This window comes from Peromyscus leucopus, chromosome 6, assembly GCF_004664715.2.
Source record: "Peromyscus leucopus breed LL Stock chromosome 6, UCI_PerLeu_2.1, whole genome shotgun sequence".
NCBI classification, from domain to species: Eukaryota; Metazoa; Chordata; class Mammalia; order Rodentia; family Cricetidae; genus Peromyscus; species Peromyscus leucopus.
This window is the reverse complement of record NC_051068.1, coordinates 70,596,068-70,614,171: the sequence shown is the minus strand read 5'-3', so window position 1 is coordinate 70,614,171 and position 18,104 is coordinate 70,596,068. Positions and strand designations below refer to the sequence as shown.

The 18,104-nt window shown below is 51.4% G+C and overlaps 2 protein-coding genes and 1 long non-coding RNA gene across 3 annotated transcripts; 1 reads left to right on the top strand and 2 right to left on the bottom strand.

The window, feature by feature from the left end:
* Window positions 1–1,508: 1,508 nt before the first annotated feature.
* Window positions 1,509–6,386, bottom strand: Sf3b4 (splicing factor 3b subunit 4). The gene is given in 7 exon segments (XM_028856268.2): window positions 1,509–1,915; window positions 2,225–2,398; window positions 4,496–4,702; window positions 4,931–4,966; window positions 4,969–5,472; window positions 5,762–5,890; window positions 6,277–6,386. Coding segments are annotated over 7 exon segments (1,272 nt in total). The 5' UTR covers window positions 6,311–6,386; the 3' UTR covers window positions 1,509–1,727.
* LOC119088197 lies at window positions 6,303–10,344 on the top strand. Its single transcript, XR_005091804.1, has 3 exons — window positions 6,303–6,596; window positions 8,786–8,954; window positions 10,210–10,344. It is a non-coding gene; the product is annotated as an uncharacterized LOC119088197 (long non-coding RNA).
* Mtmr11 (myotubularin related protein 11) lies at window positions 7,507–17,451 on the bottom strand. Its single transcript, XM_028856269.2, is given in 19 exon segments — window positions 7,507–8,119; window positions 8,122–8,173; window positions 8,931–9,224; window positions 9,560–9,742; window positions 10,346–10,506; window positions 10,509–10,518; window positions 10,770–10,936; window positions 11,405–11,475; window positions 11,835–11,901; window positions 13,042–13,166; window positions 13,248–13,336; window positions 13,460–13,547; window positions 13,762–13,897; window positions 14,002–14,080; window positions 15,466–15,608; window positions 15,752–15,812; window positions 16,193–16,314; window positions 16,691–16,784; window positions 17,128–17,451. Coding segments are annotated over 19 exon segments (2,100 nt in total). The 5' UTR covers window positions 17,194–17,451; the 3' UTR covers window positions 7,507–8,027.
* Window positions 17,452–18,104: the final 653 nt, after the last annotated feature.

Sequence of the window (18,104 nt, the reverse complement as noted above, 5' to 3'; positions counted from 1 at the left end):
GCCAGCCTGGGTTAGGCTTAGGGCTAGACCACCTTTTTTGTTTGAGACAGGGTTTCTCCATGTAGCCCTGGCTGTCCTAGAGCTCACTACACAGACCAGGCTGGCTTTGAACTCACAGAGATCCACCCTCCTAAATGCAGAGATTAAAGGCATACACCACCATGGCTGGATAGTAAGACCATCTTTGACCAAAAGACTACATTCAGACATCGCTATTTCTCTTTTTGGTTTTTCAAGACAGGGTTTCTCTGTGTAGTTTTGGTGCCTGTCCTGGAACTCACTCTGTAGACCAGGCTGACCTCGAACTCACAGAGATCCGCCTGGCTCTGCCTCCCGAGTGCTGGGATTAAAGGCGTGCGCCGCCGCCGCCGCCGGGCTTCAGCCATCACTATTTTTCTAAGAAAGTCTTCCTGAACTTTCAAACCAAGTTATGTATCTTTTCTCCTGCTCCCAAACCACATTTCAGTCAGTGTGTGTGTCAGTTCTGACAGCCACATTTGTTGTGGAGCTTGCATCCTCCTCACTAGCAGACGGAGCCTCTGTAGGAACCAGGAAAATGTTACACGAGTAGAAACAATGTGAATAAAATTAGGAATAAGATATAAATCTCATATGCTGAAAATGAACATTTATTGTCCTTCCTCATTTTGCCAGGCTATTATTTAAGACGTTTATATGGCTCCAGATGAAAAGCATGTTAACAGTACGCTCAGTAAAGAAGCTTCAACTGAGCATGGTAGTGCATGTATTTAATCCCAGCAAAGGCAGGAGATAGCTCTGAGTTGGTGGCCACCCTGGTCTACATAATGAGTTCCAGGACAGCAAGGGTTACAAAGACCTCCCCCTGCCCCCCAAAGTAGAAACAAAGCTTCCCTCCATGTTTCCTACCTCCCAGTGATGATTTCCATTGGTTGGTTGATCTATTTTTAAATATAAGCAAACACACATATTTGCTACCCCTTAGATAAGGTAGCAGCACACCATATATACGGGCACATTGTATAAATATGTAAATGCATGTTACATATAATTTCATTTACTACAACCTAGAAATCTTTCCCAAGCATATGTCTCTTTCCCTCTGGCATCAAGGACAGAGCCTAGGACCTCACGAATGCCAAGGATGCACTCCACCTCTAAGCCAATCCCCCAGCTTCCCGTTGGTTGTTTCAAAGCTGCACAGTGCTCTGGTGTGTGGACTCACCAGTTCAGACGACCCACCCTTCCTGACACTTCCCAACTGACCTCCACAGAGTGTTACAGCGGACACTCCTGTGCATGTTACTTGTTGCTAACGCATCACCAGACATTTTATTTCTTGCTGCTAATGTCCCCATGTTATAAAGCAGGAGAGGTCTGTATTCCAGGAAACAGCTGCTCCAGGGAGGGTGTCTGGTGGTCCAGCAACAGCAGCACATGCAGAAAAACCTTTCAATGTAAACAGGCTCCCCCTTTTCTACCGCTCCTCCCACAATACCCTGAGTTCTCTAGCAGTTACTTCACCAAAGAACAAGCAAGAAGTAGAATTTTATTTTCTCTATACATGTGTAAAACAATTAGGACCAACATTTTAAAACACACATGAAGAGAAACCCCCTGGGGACAAAAATGACGTAGAAACGGGGACAGAGTTGCTGAGAGGGTCAGGACGTTAGCCACAGCGACTCTGCTTGGTCCAAGAAATGAAGATGCTGGGGGGACGCAGGAGCGAGACGAAGGATGGCAGTTTACTGAGGAAGGGGGCCCCGGAGTGGACCACGAGGTGGAACTGGGGGCCGTGGGGTGGGTCTGGGTGGAGGGAGGGGCCCCCGCTGGTAGCCATAGGGAGGAGGTCTCGGAGGACCAGTGTATCCATGAGGGGGCATCAGTGGAGGAGGCCCGCGCATCCCGTGTGGAGGCATGGGACCTGGATGACCTGCAGGAAGAAACAGAAGAGTTAATAAAAGTGAAAATAAGAAGCAGTTGATGCTGAGAGATCGGCAGGGGATAAGATAAAGAACGGAAGAAACGGGAGACATCAGAGAAAGGGCCTGGGACAGGGCGATGACAAAATGCTGTTAGAACAGACCCAGACCCCACAGCGTGGTGGCATATGCCCCATCCCATAACCCTGGCACTGAGGCAGGAGGAGCAGGAGGCCAGGCTACCCTGGGTAGAGTCTCCGTCTCCCCCCACCCCCCACATGTAAATACAGGTAAGGTAGGAAAGGGCTACACCCACTCACCCATGGGAGATCCAAAAGGAGGCCCTCGAGGGGGCATGCCCATCGGAGGAGGTCCAGGATGAGGCATTCCAGGAGGTGGCCGGGGTGGTGGCTGCCCTCCGGAGCCTGGCGGCCCAGCATGGGGGTGTCCTAGGCCATGGGGGCCATGGTGGGCCAGCTGCATCTGGGACATCCCTAGGAAAAGAAAACAGAGAGAAGGAGACAAAAGGGACACAGGACAAAGAATACAGAACAAAATGACAAGGGACATAGAGAAGACCACACCAGGGCTGACCCTGTCCTTGACCCTTTCAACGGCAAAACCCACCACCAGTGCGGGCTCTTCACCTTCCTGATTCCTTTCCATCAGGACTTGTCTGAAGTGACTGACCGCAGCGGCCACAGGAGGCATGCTGCTAATTTACCTCCAAGTTTGTTTGGCATACCAGAAATGTCTTTTCTCTCGGTGTGAAGGAAAGACAATGAAACGTGCCCTCCTCCTCCTCCTCCTGTGACTGGAGCACGAGATGCGACAGCAAAGCCCACAATAGCAGACCTTTGCTCTGTGATGGACTGGGAAGGTGGCAGTCATACTCAAGGACAAAGGCTTAGTTCTAAAAGGCCACTAAGAAGTCCTAGCAGGGCAGTGGCGGCGCACGCCTTTAATCCCAGCATTCGGGAGGCAGAGCCAGGCGGATCTCTGAGTTCAAGGCCAGCCTGGGCTGTTACAGAGAAAGCCTGTCTCAGGAAGCTCACACCTACATTCCCCAGTATGCCAAAGGCTGAGGCAGAAGTTGTAGTTGAACAACAACCTTAGCTACCTAGCCAAGTTGAGACCAAAGTTCTGGGCCATATGAGTCTCCGGTTCAAAAAACAATATAAAGTAAATTACAAAAAATAAAATAAAATTTTAGCCTGCCATGGTAGTGCACACTTTTAATCCCAGCACTAGGGAGGCAGGAACAGGTAGATCTGTGTGAGTTTAAACTAGCCTTTTCTACAGAGTGTTCCAGGCCAGCCAAGAATATATTGTAAACGCAAAACTACCATCACCACCAAAAAAGGATTTCTAAGAGGACAAGAGAGAGCTGGGCGGTGGTGTTGAACACCTTTAATCCCAGCACTCAGAAGGTAGAGCCAGGCGGATCTCTCTGAGTTCGAGGCCAGCCTGATCTATAGAGTGGGATCCAGGACAGGCACCAAAACTACACAGAGAAACCCTGTCTCGAAAAACCAAACCAAAACAAAACAAAGCAAAAAAACAAACAAAAAAAAGGACAAGAGAGTGGATATCAACTGCTCCAGGCACAAAGTTTATAAAACCTGAGTACCAAGTGCTATGGCAATTTCAGTTACAGAGAACAGAAGAATTTTAAGAAAAAGTCTATGAAGATCCTAGAAAAATTACTCAGTAAAAGTAGCTCAAAGATAGAAAATTAGAGTCAAAGACCTAGGAGACCTAGGAGATGTAAGTGTGTGTACAGCAGAGCAGGGTGCTGGTTGTGGCAAAGGGCAGAAACGTGTTAGACACACAGTGGAAGACAGAACACACAAACTCCCCAGCTGTGGACTTAGCTGCTACAAACAGGAGCTGTAGGAGAGGAAACTCAACTGTGGGTTGAGCAGCAGCCTTGTCTAGCCTGTCAAGAACCATGGACCAGAGACCTAGAAGGAATCAGTACCTGTACATTTAACACAAAGATAAACACAGGAGAACCAACACAAAATCTACAGACAGAAAAAAAGGGGCTGGCCTAGGCTGCTAAGTCACACAGAGAATCAAAAAAAAAAAAAAAAAAAAACACCAGAAAAATACAAGAATTTCAAACGGGAAGACATGGCTAGTTACATGTACAGCAGCAGTTACGAAGCAGAAATGGCTGGTTAGTGGTGGTGTCGTCTTTAATCCCAGAACTCGGGAGGCAGAGGCAGGTGGATCTGAGTTTAAGGCCAGCCTGGGCTACAGATCAAGTTCCAGAACAGAGAAGTCCCAAAAACAAAACAAAACAAACAAACAAAAAAGCAGCAGAAATGTCGGCAAGATTTGGCAACTGAGCTACTACCTGGGAATCAGGAGAGGCTGAGAGGAAAAAACACTAAGTACAGGCTATTCTGCAGAAAACGTAAAAAATGGAGATAAAATGGGGAGCGCTGAAGTATACAAAGTACTGTTTGTTTTCTGAAGGAAAGGGGACTCTGGACTACTTCCACCCAAGACAAAGAGCAGTGGGACACACAGGGACAGAGCCACCCCCGAAGTCTCAGCCCCTTTTCCCAGAAGAGAGCACTTACCTGGATGGGGCATCCCACCTGGTGGGAATGGGTGTGGATGTGAATGCCCGTGCCCGGGGTGCCCAGCTCCTGGAGTTCCCGCTGCGGGGGGCCCATGTCCTCCAGCCCCAGGCGGCATAGGTGGCGGGGGCATGGCGGGGGGTATCCCAGGAGGGAGGGCTCCGGGAGGCGGCACTGGAGGTGGGAAGGAGCCAGGAGGAGGCATGCCTACAGAGGAAATGAGAGTTCATGCTGAGGAAGACCACCTTCCAGAGCGCCAGCCTCCTGTGCGGCACCAAACCCCAGCCTCCCACGGAAACCCAACGTCTTCACTGCCACCCCACGCCTCACGCCTTTCTCACTGGCCACTGATGAACGACAGACTCCAGGGGTTTTCCTGCCTCCGACCCTCCCTCCCAAGGGCCTCACTGGTGTAGTTTAAACTAAAAGCTTTACCTGGTGGAGGAAGCCCAGACCCCAGGGATGAAACCACGGGTTGGGGGCAGAGGGCGGAGGGGGTGCATCTGCAAACAGCTGGTGAGGGCGGTCAGCCTGGGACAGCGGGTTCTGGGCTGCCAGAAGTCGTTCGGCTGCTGAGCCGTGGCGCTCGCCCTTAGAGTCCTTCTTGAAGGCGTAGGACACGGTGATAGGGCGGTTGCAGAGGTACTGCCCATTCATGGCCTCAATCGCTGCGTCCGAAGCATCAAACGAAGCAAAATTAATGAAGGCGTAACCCTTGGAGTTGCCGGTGTCTGGGTCCCGCATAATCTTGGGGGTTTGTAAGATGACCCCAAAGGCGCTGAAAGTATCATAGAGCAGCTTCTCGTCGATTTCTGGGTCCAGGTTCCCAATGAAAATGTTGGCTCCGACATCCAGGTTTTTGTTGTGAGCTGAAGCCTTGTTCACTCGTATCGGCTTCCCGTAGAGTTTGATCATGTTCATAATCTTAATGGCATAGTCAGCATCTTCCTCGCTCAAGAACTCAACGAAGCCATAGCCTGGGAAATGGAAGAAAAGAGGACTACTCAGGCGAAGAGATTCAAAACCGAAACATTAACTCACTAGCCGCCAAACAAAGAACAACACGCAAGGATCTCACTTCAGTTGGGAACGGCCCCAGGGACCTCAAAATAGAGCTAAGAGAACACTCCAGAAACAAACTGTGAACTGAGGCGTAAGGGAAAGAAACCTGCAGGTTGCTCATCCCAAGAGTTATGACTCGCGCGGAGAGGAGACCCTGCCGGGGCCGTGACCCCCATGCAGGGCTACTTCTCGCCCAATACTCACCTTGGTGCTGGCCAGTGACTCTGTCCTTTGGCATGTGGGTGTTGACCACCGGCCCTGCCTGGAGAAAGAGCTCCCACAGCAGCGGCTCACTCACTTTCTCGTCTAGGCCCCCCACGTACACCGTGGCATCTGAAGCGAGGGAGCAGAAGGTGAGAAACAGGGTCCAAGGTGAGAAACAGGGTCCGAGGCAAGAGGAAAGCAAAAGAAGCGCGACCGGAGGCCCCGAACCCACCCACCCCCTGCCCGCCCGGTCTAGAGTCGCCCGTTCCTGCCGACGCCGTCCTCCCCGGGGGCGTTTTGCCGGTGTGCTTGGTAGTGGAGCAGGGGACATCAGGGAGCTGATCTAGAAGCCCCCCGTCCCGGGCCTCGGCCTGCACCCGGCCTGCGGGCCCGGCTCGCACAGCTCCGTCTCGCGCCGGGGGAGCCGAGCCTCCCACCCCGGCGGAGGCGCCTCCGGCACTGATCTGCCCTCCCCGGCCCCCTGGGCCCATCCTGAGCCCTTCTCCCCCAATTACCCTGATTTCGTTCGGAGATCGGCCCGGCCGCCATGGCGAAAGGGCTCCCGCCGTCTCTAAGCAGCGGCACCGCCCTCTGACCTCAGCTGCTACTTCCACTTCCGGGCCAAGGCGAGCCTTGGGCGGGGCTGGCGGCCGGGGAGGGGAGCCGGAAGGGGTCGCGGCCATCTTAGGAGGCGGGCTCGCGTCCGGGAAGCCGGGCTGGGGCCGTCCCGGCACCCGGGCGGAGCGGGCGCCCTCAGCCCGTCTCGGTGCCGCTCTCCACCGTCAGGGGCTCCCATTGCTCCCCAAGTGCAGACTCAAGTGCTAAACCAAGCCTTGTACGTCCTGTGACGGAGAGACGCGGGCGGCGGGTGGGCGGGGCGGGGACACGGGGGGCGGGGACACGGGGCGGGGGGCGGGGACACCGCCAACCAGGGCTCGGCCGCCTTCGAAGCAGCCTTTACCTCTGTCCACAGCCCCGGTGCAGCGCCCTGGGCCCTGGCTTGAGCTCGGGGAAGGGAAGGCACTAAAGTGGCCGAGCCCCACTAATCTTAGGGAAACCTGGACCACAGGACCCGGTGTGTTCCCAGGCCCCTCCTGAAGTTCGGAGATGCCTGTCTCCCCGGGCCGCGGTGGCGCACGCCTGTAATCCCAGCACTCGGAGGCAGGCAGGGATCTGTGAGTTCAAGGCAGCCTGGCTACGGAGCAGATCCAGACAGCACCAAACACACAGAGAAACCCTGTCTCAAAAACAAACAAGCAAAAAATGCTTGTCTCAGCCTCCAGAGTACACTCTGGTCTCAGCAGCACTGTACATTCTTGTCCCATCTTTTATGGTAAGAGACACAAAGAGAGGACCTTTCTTCTGGGCGTGATGGCACTGTTATTCCCAGCACTCGGGAGACAGGCAGACTGGTGGATCTCTGAGATCCAGGCCAGCCTGGTCTACAGAGCTAGTCCTGGGACAGCCAGAGCTACACACATACCCGGTCGGGGGTCGGGTGGGAATTCCAGGCCAGCCTGATCTACAGAGCAAGTTCCAGAACAGCCAGGACTACACGGAGAAACCTGTCTCGACAAAAAGGGGGAACCCTTCTTTCCCCAAATTTCATGTGAATTCTGCCAAGCCCCACCTGACTTGGGCCCTCTATTTCCTTATCAATAATACGGGTGCTTTTCTCTCAGTTCATACCCTTCCCCATGCACTTGCCTGAGATCTTCATTCAACACAAGAAACAATACCAGCAATGTGTAGAAATACTGTGCTTTAATGAACTCCTTAAATAGAAATACCACTACAAAAATACACAGTGGGAGGAGAGGGTGTCTCCCTTATTCACCTCGTTCCCACAGAAGACTAAGGGACTGGATTTCAAAGCAGCGGTGAGGGGTTGAGAATGAGGTCTCTAGGACATCTTGTTGGGACTGATGAAAAGTATCTCTGACCTCACAGCTTTGACAGTTTGTCATCTAAAAGGTACGGAATTGCCTGGGAAAAAAAGGCAGCCATACTCTAAATCGGTTTTGTTTCTTACTCTTTAAATCAAGAGAAAGAAAAAATAGCTCCAGGAACCAAACCAGACGGGAGAGCTGGAGGTGGGAGCACACGGACGACAGGGACGACAGAGACTCACACTCTGAGCTCACACAGTGAGAGTGAGCTCCCCTGTGGGCTGGGCTGGGAAAGCTGAACCACCGAGGTCAGATAGGAAGAGATTAGGAGAGCCCTTCCACACCCCCTCCGCCTGCCCTGGAGAACGCCAGCAGTTTCAGCTGATCTGAGAGAGGATGGTGTTTGGATCTCGTCTCTTGCAGTGATCCTCAGGAGATGCTCTTGGTGTCAATTTTCTTAATAGTTCTGAAGAGAAGAGAGCTCATCCTGGAGGCCAGAGACTGTAAGAGCTGAGGAGCCCTTCTGAGGAGGGGGAAAGCAGGGTACAAAGGTTTGTTGTTGCAAGGCTAGCTTCCTCTCTTTCCTTTTCTGTTCTTTCTTTCTTTTTTTTTTTTAATCTTTCAAGACAGCATTTCTCTGTATATCCTTGGCTATCCTGGAACTCACTCTGTAGACCAGGCTGGCCTTGAATTTACAGTGCTCTCCTGCCTCTGCCTCCTGAGTGCTGGGATTAAAGGCACTGCCCAGCTAGTTTTCTTTTTTGTTTTTTTGGGATGTTTTTTGTTTTTGTTTTAAGACATGGTTTCTCTGTGGAGCCTTGGTTGTTCTGGAACTCACTTTGAAGACCAGGATGCTCTACACAGGCATGGGCCACCACTGCCCAGAAACGGAGACAGTATCATTTTTGTTTGTTTGTTTGTTTCTAGACAGGGTTTCTCTGTGTACCTTTGGTGCCTGTCCTGGATCTAGCTCTGTAGACCAGGCTGGCCTCGAACTCACAGAGATCCACCTGGCTCTGCCACAGTGCTGAGATTAAAGGTGTGTGCTACTGCTGCCTGGTGGTGGTATCTATTTTTAAGATCCTTGCTACTTCGAGAGTCTTAAACGCTCTCTCCTCTTCTGACTGTGCTCTAGATTCCACATGGTGTAAGCCACGGGCAGTTTTCCCACCACCTGTTATCCCGAGCGGACCCAGTTTGATGAATGGAGTGCCCCCACTTCCTCCAGCCCTTTGCCTTTCCAGCTCTTTGTCCCCCTCCAGTCTGTTTTCCCTTCTCACCTGGACCTCAGGCCTTCCCCTCAGGTAACAGCGTTTCCAGAACCTGATCTGAGGTCCCAGATATCCAGGCAGCAGTAGCCCAGGAGGTAGAGGGCAAGCTCCCCAATGTGAGGGGAGCCCCCATTCCTGATCGGCTAGGCTTTCAGAGGATCTAGCAGGTCGAGGGAGCCAATGAGAAGAGACTGCCAGCAAAGAGGGGCTGTCTTGCCAAGGACAGAGCTGACTCAGGGCTGTCAGGGCCCCTCTAGAGAACAGCCACACAGAACTGGGGGGTCCAGGAACCACGAAGCTTGGCTAAAAGAGAAAGCAAAGTCAACAGGGAACTGAGAAAACAGCTTCTTTCTAAAGTGGGGAGGGACTTCCAGTCACATTGTACCCGAGACTGAAGAAGCTCACGGCTCACTAGGCTTTAGGGCTCTGGACTTATTAGCTTGAGTTTAGAGGAACTTGTAATGTATGGATATGTAACAAGGAGCCTAACAAACAGAAATGAAGACAAAAAGGATGCTGTTTGCTATTCTAGGACATCAGTTGCTTTCTCTGAGGAACTCCGATATCCTGTCTTTCTACATCTCATCTAGTAGTGTGAACTTGGGCAAGTCAGGGGAATTGAAGTGTAGACATTTTACCTGTTGCCTGGGGAGCCAGGAACCTGGGCAATGCTCCGGATTGTAGCCAGGATTAAGGAACTGTGATATCTGTTCCTTGCTGTAGCGTAAATCCCAGTCCCAGACGGACAGATGTAGATCAACAGAGCTCCCATGCAGGGGCTGGGAGTACTCAGGGGTGTAAACTTGTGTGTAGGAGTTGAACTGGACAGCAGAAGCGAGAAAAGGGATAGATGGTTAGAGCTTAGGAAGTGACTTGTTGGACAAGAAGAGCACTTGCCCTGTGAGGGGGAGACGTTGAGTTTGAATTCCCAGAGCCCACACGAAGCCAGACACATAACTCAGGATCAGCAATCTCAGTGCTCTACAGGAAGGTGGGAGGCAGACACAGGAGAATCCTGGAAGCTCATGGGCCAGCTGGCCTGGAGTACACAGCAGACAAGCCGTAGGAGGACGATGAGGACCGATGCCTGAGCTTGTCCTCTGACCTCCACGGGACTGCTACTGCATGCACCCATCCACATTCACACGCACGACTGTGCACACACAAAACTTTTAAATAGGGGTTGTTAAGCCAGAGTGGTGTGTGTGTGTGTGTGTGTGTGTGTGTGTGTGTGCGCATCTGTCCCACATATAGAAACAAATCATGACCCTCTTACCTCCTATTTCAGGCATCACATGGAGAACAGAAGTCTAAGCTCAAGAGTGAGGTCCCCAACTCCTTCCACAAACCCCAGCTTTCATAAATCAAAACCAAATTTCAAAGTCCGAATACAAGAAAAACATTAAAAACCAGAAGTCACTCACCTGTCCACTCTTCTTCGCACGCTCCCAGGGAGTGTTTCTCAGGAAGGTGAGGGTGTCGGGAACCCAGATGCTGTCATGCAGGGCAAGAAGGAAGAACTCTGAGAATTCAAATTCAGCCGGAAACTGCTGGAGGAGCTGCCAGACACAGTCCAGGAAGAGAGGAACACCGCGGCCTGAGAAGAGAAAAATACAGGGATCCAAGCCCGGGGTGACAGAAGCCGAGAACAGAGGCCTGAGGGAGCAGGACACCAAGGGGCAGGGGTTAAAATAGGAATCGAGTAGTAGGGCTGTGAGCCTGACGCATCTGAGCGTTCACTCGGGTTAACTTAGCCCAGACTGGGTTCACTTCCAGTGGGTTAGGCTATATCATTCTCTCGCCCTCATTTCTTTAGTAATGCCCCCCAAACAAAACTAGTGTCCTCACCTCCTCGCTGGCCCCGGTGTCCCCAAGCCTCGTCAGGAAGGGGTGTCCGGCTGCCACCCACTCCCGTTGCACTAATGACTGGAAACCCAACAGTGTCCGGGCTTCGGGGGCCGAAAGCAGCTGGACGAGTGAGGAGAGGAGGCCATTGAGATCACGGTCACCACGCTCTGGGCGATGAGGAAGGAACCAAAAAGGGGGTCCAGGAAACTAGGGCAGGAGGGAATGGGAAGAGGAGCCGTGGGAAGAGGACGGAGGGCAGGGGAAGGAGGGGAAGCGGGATTGAAAGGGCAGGGAGAAGTACAGAGAAAAGAAAGCTCAATGGTTCACTTCATAGACTTCACCTTCTCGAAACACCCAGTGTCGCAGAGGAACCACCATCCCAGGTGCCCTTCCCACCCTGACCCTGTCCCCATCCACTGATGAAGGGGTGGGGGGGACTAAGAGCATCGTAGAGTTGGGGACCTGTTACAGTAGGGAGACTCGCTCTGAGGGATGCGTTGGCCCAAGGGCTTCCTACTGACAGGAAGATGCTGGTAGTTAAGGGCACAGGGAAGCTGTGCGAACCTCCCCCTTCCACACTATCCAGTCACGTGAAGGAAAAGGTAAGGGACACAGAGCTGACCCAAGGGCCTCACCTTGAAGAACTACAGAACGGACCCGGGATGTCACTAATACTGAGATGTCGCTGGCCTTTCGAAGACAAGACCTGGAGGGGCATGGGAGGGAGGAGGGGTGAGTTAGAAGAGAGGCAGATTCCCAAGCACCTGCTCCTCCTTCTAAGAAACAGCGGTACAGTCTGAGGGGTGAATTTATGGGAGGCTGGAGAGCCCACGTCAAGAGAAGCCTGAAGAAGTTGGATTTTTGTTGTTTTTTGTTTCTTTGGAGACAGAGTCTCACTAATAGCCCAGGCTATCCTGGAACTCGCTATGTAGACCAGGCTGGATTAGAACTCACAGACACCCACCTGCCTCTGCCCCTACCTTGTGTGCTGGGATTAAAGATGTGCACCACTACATTTGGCTAGAAGTTAATTAAAATTAATCAAGATTAGAAAGTTGGGTGTACCTGACATAGTCCAACCATCGTGTTCCTTCCAAGGCTGAGAACCACTTCTCTTCAGCTGTAGATGAATCTAACAGAGGGGGGTCAAGAAGGGCAAAGGGGTCAGGATCCAGGTCTATACCCTAATGGGTTAAGAAATCTGAGAGGGCCAAGCGTGGCATGCACTCTAATCTCAGCACAGAGGCAGAGGCAGATCTCTATGAGTTGGAGGCCAGCCTGGTCCACATCGTGAGTTCCAGGACAGCCAGGGCTAGACTGTAAGACCCTGTCTCAAAAAAGCAAAACAAGCCAGGCGGTGGTGGCTCACGCCTTTAATCCCAGCACTCGGGAGGCAGAGGCAGACGGATCTTTGTGAGTTCAAGGCCAGCCTGGGCTACCAAGTGAGCTCCAGGAAAGGCGCAAAACTATGCAGAGAAACCCTGTCTCGAAAAACCAAAAAAAAAAAGCAAAACAAACCAAAATAAAATGGTTTGCTAGTGGGGCTGGAGAGCTGGCATGGCGTTAAGAGGGCATATTGCTCTTCAGGATGACCTAAGTTTGACTCAGAACCCAGGTCAGGTGACTCTTGGCCGACACCATTGGCCTCCACAGGCACCCCCAAATACATGGCATACAGACCCACACATACACATACACGTGATAAATGAAGGCCTTGGGTTTGATCCTTAAACTCCAAACCCTATGAAGTTTCTCAATTTGGAAATAATATTGTAAATAAAATTCATCGTACACTTAAGATGGATAGAGTGAATTTCATAAAGTTTTTTTATTTTTCCTTTTTGTTTTGAGACAGGGCCTCGTAGCCCAGACTGGCCCTACATTCATTATAGTGATCCTCTTAATTTTACTTCCCAAATGGTGTGATTACAGGTATGTACCACCGCACCCATTCAGCCAGGAAAGTTGCATTTTTAAAGTTGGGGAGCAGGGTGTGGTAGTGCATGCCTTTATGCACACCTCCCAGCAGTCATGAGACAGTCAAGCAGATGGATCAGTGAGCTTGAGGCCAGCCAGGGCTATATAATGAGACTCTGTCTCAGAGGGTAAAAAATAAAAAAACAAAAAACATTTGGGGAAAACAGGCTATTGGTAAATCTGTGGCCATGAAGATAGGATGGAAAAGTGAAAGACTACTGGGCTAAAGGATTGTTCATCTATAATATACAAAATAGGTCAGGGTTAGGGTTGAGGGCTCAAAGATTCTTCTCACCAGGCAGGCAAAGGGCCCTCAGCTTCAAGTGGGCAAGTTGGATATCAGCAAGACCAGGCATCCCATCCACAGTATCTACCAAGACAACATCAGAGTGCCCAGCCTGGAGCATGGACTCCACCGCCCTGGAGGGAAAGAAGGGGTCAGGAATGAAGGCCGTGAGTCTTCCCAGAATAGCTGCCCTGAGTCTCGTCATGACCCCTCACCTGATGTCTTCTTTGTTAGGGTCACTGGCTGCATAGAAGCCTCCACATCGGAGAAGGTCACTGCCGCCAGGGTGGTGCCAGGACAGGCGCTTCATAAGGGTGAGAAGAGGGTCATGGTGGAGGAACCGCACCTAAGCCGCCCTTGCCCTGACGATGACCTCACAGGAAGCCCCCCCATCCCTTGTTCCCTGACCCTCTGATCTCAGACTGACCGGTCCACGGCCCTGATGGAAGTGGGCGAATGCTCTTCTGACCTCACTGTCCAGAATTCGATTAGGGACCCAGAAGTAACCCGAGAGGCTGCAAAAGGAAGAGTGACGTCACAGCTTGTCAGTGACCTCTGCTAACAGGAAGCTATTATGATAAGGAAGTTACTTTGGAAAGACCATTCCAAGGGATCTCAGGTCTTAAAAAGAGGGAACAGGCTGGAGTTTTTGGGAACTGCTGGCTTAGAGGACCAAGGAACTCCGGGAAGACTTGGGGGCAGCAGGAGCTGGCCGGATGGGGACATCACCTGGAAGCTGTGTCGAATCTCTCATTGACTGTGCTAACCCTCCAGCCCCCGGCCCCCTGCTTCTTCCGCTCAGCTTCCCAGTCCTCTAAAGTCTCCAAGAGAGGAATAGGTGGTTTTCTGGAGCCAGAAACCTTGCCTGGAGCAGGAGTGAGACACAGAGGAGGAAGGAATATTTTATCCAACTAGCCCCTTCCATTTCAGACTCTTCCCATTGCCTTGACCTAAAGCATCCTCACTTACCGATTTTGCTCATGGTTATTCCTCTGTACTGCTGGATTTGACTACTCTGAGCTCTGGCTTGAACGATGGCCATGGTTACCTGGGGAGGAGAGCATACATATCCCATCCTTTAGCCTCAAGACTAGCAGTAAAAAGAATGAAATAGCATGCGTTGCTCTGTCTTGACCATCAATAGAGCAGAGCCGCTAACACAGGCCCCAGAGAAGGAGACCTCCACAACTGGTAGGTGCTGTGGGCAGAGGAACCAATCTAGAACCACAGAATCATAGAGGATTCATTTGGGGGAGGAATCTTAGGAATATCACCAACTTTCCACGTTTTTCAGAGGTGAAAATTTACCCATAGTTACTGCTCATAACTGACAGAGCCAGACAGGTCAGGCCCCTCCCCTTCACGAGACTATCACTTACTCCAGCCTTTGAGTGGAGTGAGAGAAATGATTGTTGTAGAATATTATTTTAAGAAGTGTTACGTTTGTTTATGCTGTGGAACATTTGTTTAATGATGCAAAGATGTGTTGTATTCTTTTTGTTTTGTTTTTAAGATTTATTTACTGCTGGGCGGTGGTGGTGCATGCCTTTAATCCCAGCACTTGGGAGGCAGAGGCAGGTGGATCTCTGTGAGTTCGAGGCCAGCCTGAGCTACAGAGTGAGATCCAGGACAGGCTCAAAGCTACACAGAGAAACCCTATCTTGAAAAAATAAAAATAGATAGATGATAGATAGATAGATAGATAGATAGATAGATAGATAGATAGATAGATAAAATACCATTCATACATATAAAATAAAAATAAATCTTAAAAAAAAAGATTTGTTTACTTATTATATACACAGTGTTCTATCTGCACTTATCCCTGCAAGCCAGAAGAGGGCACCAGATCTCATTACAGATGGTTATGAGCCACCATGTGGGTGCTGGGAATTGAACTCAGGACCTCTGGAAGAGCAGCCAGTGCTCTTAACCTCTGAGCCATCTCTCCAGCCCTGTTGTGTTCTCTTATGTTGCATTTGTTTAACTCTGTGAAGCTGTGTTACTTTGCCTGTCTAAAACACCTAAAGGTCAAATAAAGAGCTGAACAACCAATAGTGAGGCAGGAGAAAGGATAGGCAGGGCTGGCAGGCAGAGACGATAAGTAGAAGGAGAAATCGGGGTGTGGGGAGGGGGGAGCAAGAGAACAAGGAGGGGAGGATGCTAGGGACCAGCCACTGCCACACAGCCAGTCACAGAGTAAGAGTGAAAGATTACAGAAGAAAAGGAAAAGCCCAGAGGCAAAAGGTAAATGGGATAATTTAAGAAAAACTGGCAAAAAAAATAATTCATAATTAAGAATAAACCTCTGTGTGTGATTTATTTGGGAGCTGGGTGGCGGCCCCCAAAAAGAAAAAACAACCAACAACAAATGATGAGAGACCCTGGAGCATGGAGAAGACCCTGGGTTTCTAAGGTGAGAAGGGTTCTTACCTGAAAGGCCTGAGGTCCTAGTCCTCCAGCCTCAAAACCAACCCTAAGCAGACGGAAGTCTCGACCGTGAATGAGAATCTCCTCTGGGACGAACTTCAGCTGGGCCCCCGGACGGAGGAGCTGCACCCTGGACAAGCCACTCACTGAGGTCAAGAGTCAGAGAGTGTAATAACCATGGGGTCACTCCGGGAGGATTCCTTCTAGTCCACCCTGCCCCACCCTTGCAGCCTTCTGGGGACAGAAAGGGGGTGTTCTGATGCCCCTTTTATCAGCCCCTCACACTTACCAGCCTCTAACCGCCCAATGTTGACCAGGGCAAAATCATAGTCACTGCTCAGGGGAGTCTCCTAAAGGAAGCACAAGAGTGGTACTGCAGACCTCGGACAGCCATCATTGTCCTACCCTGGGGCCGCCTCCCTCCTCCTCTGCCCTCCCCAGTAGATGGCAACTTCCCTAGAAATAATTCCTACTGTCAATAGTACAGTCAAAGGACACCCCCTAACCCACGTGTGTCCAAATCCAGACTCCCTTCCCAGTTCACTCTAGCGGTCCATTTATTTTGTTTTGTGTTTTTAAAACAGAGTATTGCTGCATAGCCTAGGCTAGCCCGGAACGCTCATGGTCTTCCCATCTCACCCTCCAGAATGCTGGGATCACAGGTCACGTGATCACAGGCACGTGCCGCCATGCCCAGCTTCTGTCTTTTCTATGACACTGACCATCTCACCTGATTTCGCCGCCATCCACCAGGTTGGAAGGTAACCCTAAAGTTGGTGCAGACCAGAGTTCCTGGCAGCTCCACTTCTCGTCCTTTCCGGAGCCCTGGTGCCCATGCCAGGACCTTCTCCCCTAAAAGAGGAACAGGGCAGCACAGTTCCAGCTGTGCCTACTGCTGCCCACATGGCCACATTACCTGCTCCTCTCTCTAGAACATCAGATAGCAGGGAAATGATTTGCATTTTGTAACCTCTAACAGCTCAGTGACAGAACACGGCACAGAGCAGACATTCGATGGTCACGGACTAGTTAATAAGAAAAGGGCTAACCAAGGCAAGAAAGCAGAGGGAACATCAAGGTTGGAGCTCCCCACCAGCTCTTGGGGAGACAGGAGTGCAAGCCTCAGGCAGAAACACTTTGAGGAAAGGAAAACAGAGCCATCTCTGGTGAGAACTTAAGGCTGGGGTAGGAGGAATTCTGAAGGAGTCTTGGAAAGTCAGATTATTACCTGGGAGGCCACCAGAGGCCAGGCAATCACCAAGCTGATGACTGCTGTGCTCCGGCATCCTGTGGCCTGCGTCGTCAGACTTCGGTCCAGAGAACTGAGAAGGGGAGAGTTAATCTGGGGCTTCCCAGCCTCGGGATCTGGGATTCCTTCAGCAGCTGCCTTTGGGGACCCACACTGCGCCTCTCCCACTCAGGGAAACTGAGACCAGTGACTGCCAGGAGCTCAGGCCTGGGGCTGGCAGACAGGACAGGGAGGGGCTAGTTAATGAATAATGAGACAACTCGAGACTGAAAAGGGCAGAGCAAGCTCCATGACAGTTGATAAAACAGATACACCCTCCTCTGGATCCTTTCTTCTCTCTTGATTTCCAGGGCATCCCCATTCACACCGTCTTGCCACTCCCCGCCCCCCTCCCCACCCCCATTCCATCTCCTTACCCCCACTTCTGGCTCCTCTTTCTGGGGGGCAATGTTGAAACTCTGGCCCCGGCCCCCCCACCACATTTCCCTGGCTCCATCCGGGAGTGGAGCAGCTAAGGGCAGGAGTCCTCAAAGATGCTCACTCTCTCTGGGGAGAGGCTAAAACCAAGCGGTCCCCGGAGAAAGAGGCGAGGGAGGGCCCGGGGGAAACACCGTTTGGGATGTGAAGAGCACAGTTCCGGGGGTCTTATTTGAAAGGTGTGTCCTGCCCAGACAGGGAAGGCTCTTTGGAAACTTCGGTAACTCTAAAGAGGCCAGGCAAGATGCCCAGCCCCTTAAAGGAGAACACTCACAGTTTTTGGAAAAGTAAAAAAGGAAATGGAGGCCTTAAGAAAGATGGGAGAAATGGGTACTGAGGAGTACCCAGATCCCCTCTACCCAATCCCACATTCTAGTCTCTTTATGTTCGTGAATATTACAAGTTGGGGGGGGGGCGGCGGCGCAGTAATGTAAGTATTAAATGGGAACATTTTGGGCTAGCTCTCTGTACTGTTAAGTGAGAAATGAAATACTAGGAAACTCGTTATTTTTGTTTGGTTTATTCATGGGTTTTATGATTATGTTGTTGTTTTGGCCTTTGACTTTCAACCTCCTCTGACAACGTAACAACAGGGGTTGAGAAGAGGATGTAAATGGGAACGGGACCTTGTGTCCTTTTCCGGAGAGGGGGACAGACCGAGGGGCGAGTGAAGCGGGCGGAAGTTGGTGCGTCTGGGATGCAGATGTAGTACAGGTATTTTGGCGTGCAGTCTCAGCAGTGGAGTAGGGGGAGGTGTAGAAAGCCCGGGAAAGGGTCGTGGTATCTAACCCAGCCTTTCCTCACTGCAGGCGCGCGTCCCCGCCCCCGCCCCCACTTATTCCCCAGGAAAGCCCTGCCCAGGTACACGACTCCTCCCCCTCCAACCCAGTCACCAGATCTCCTAATGAATGATTCA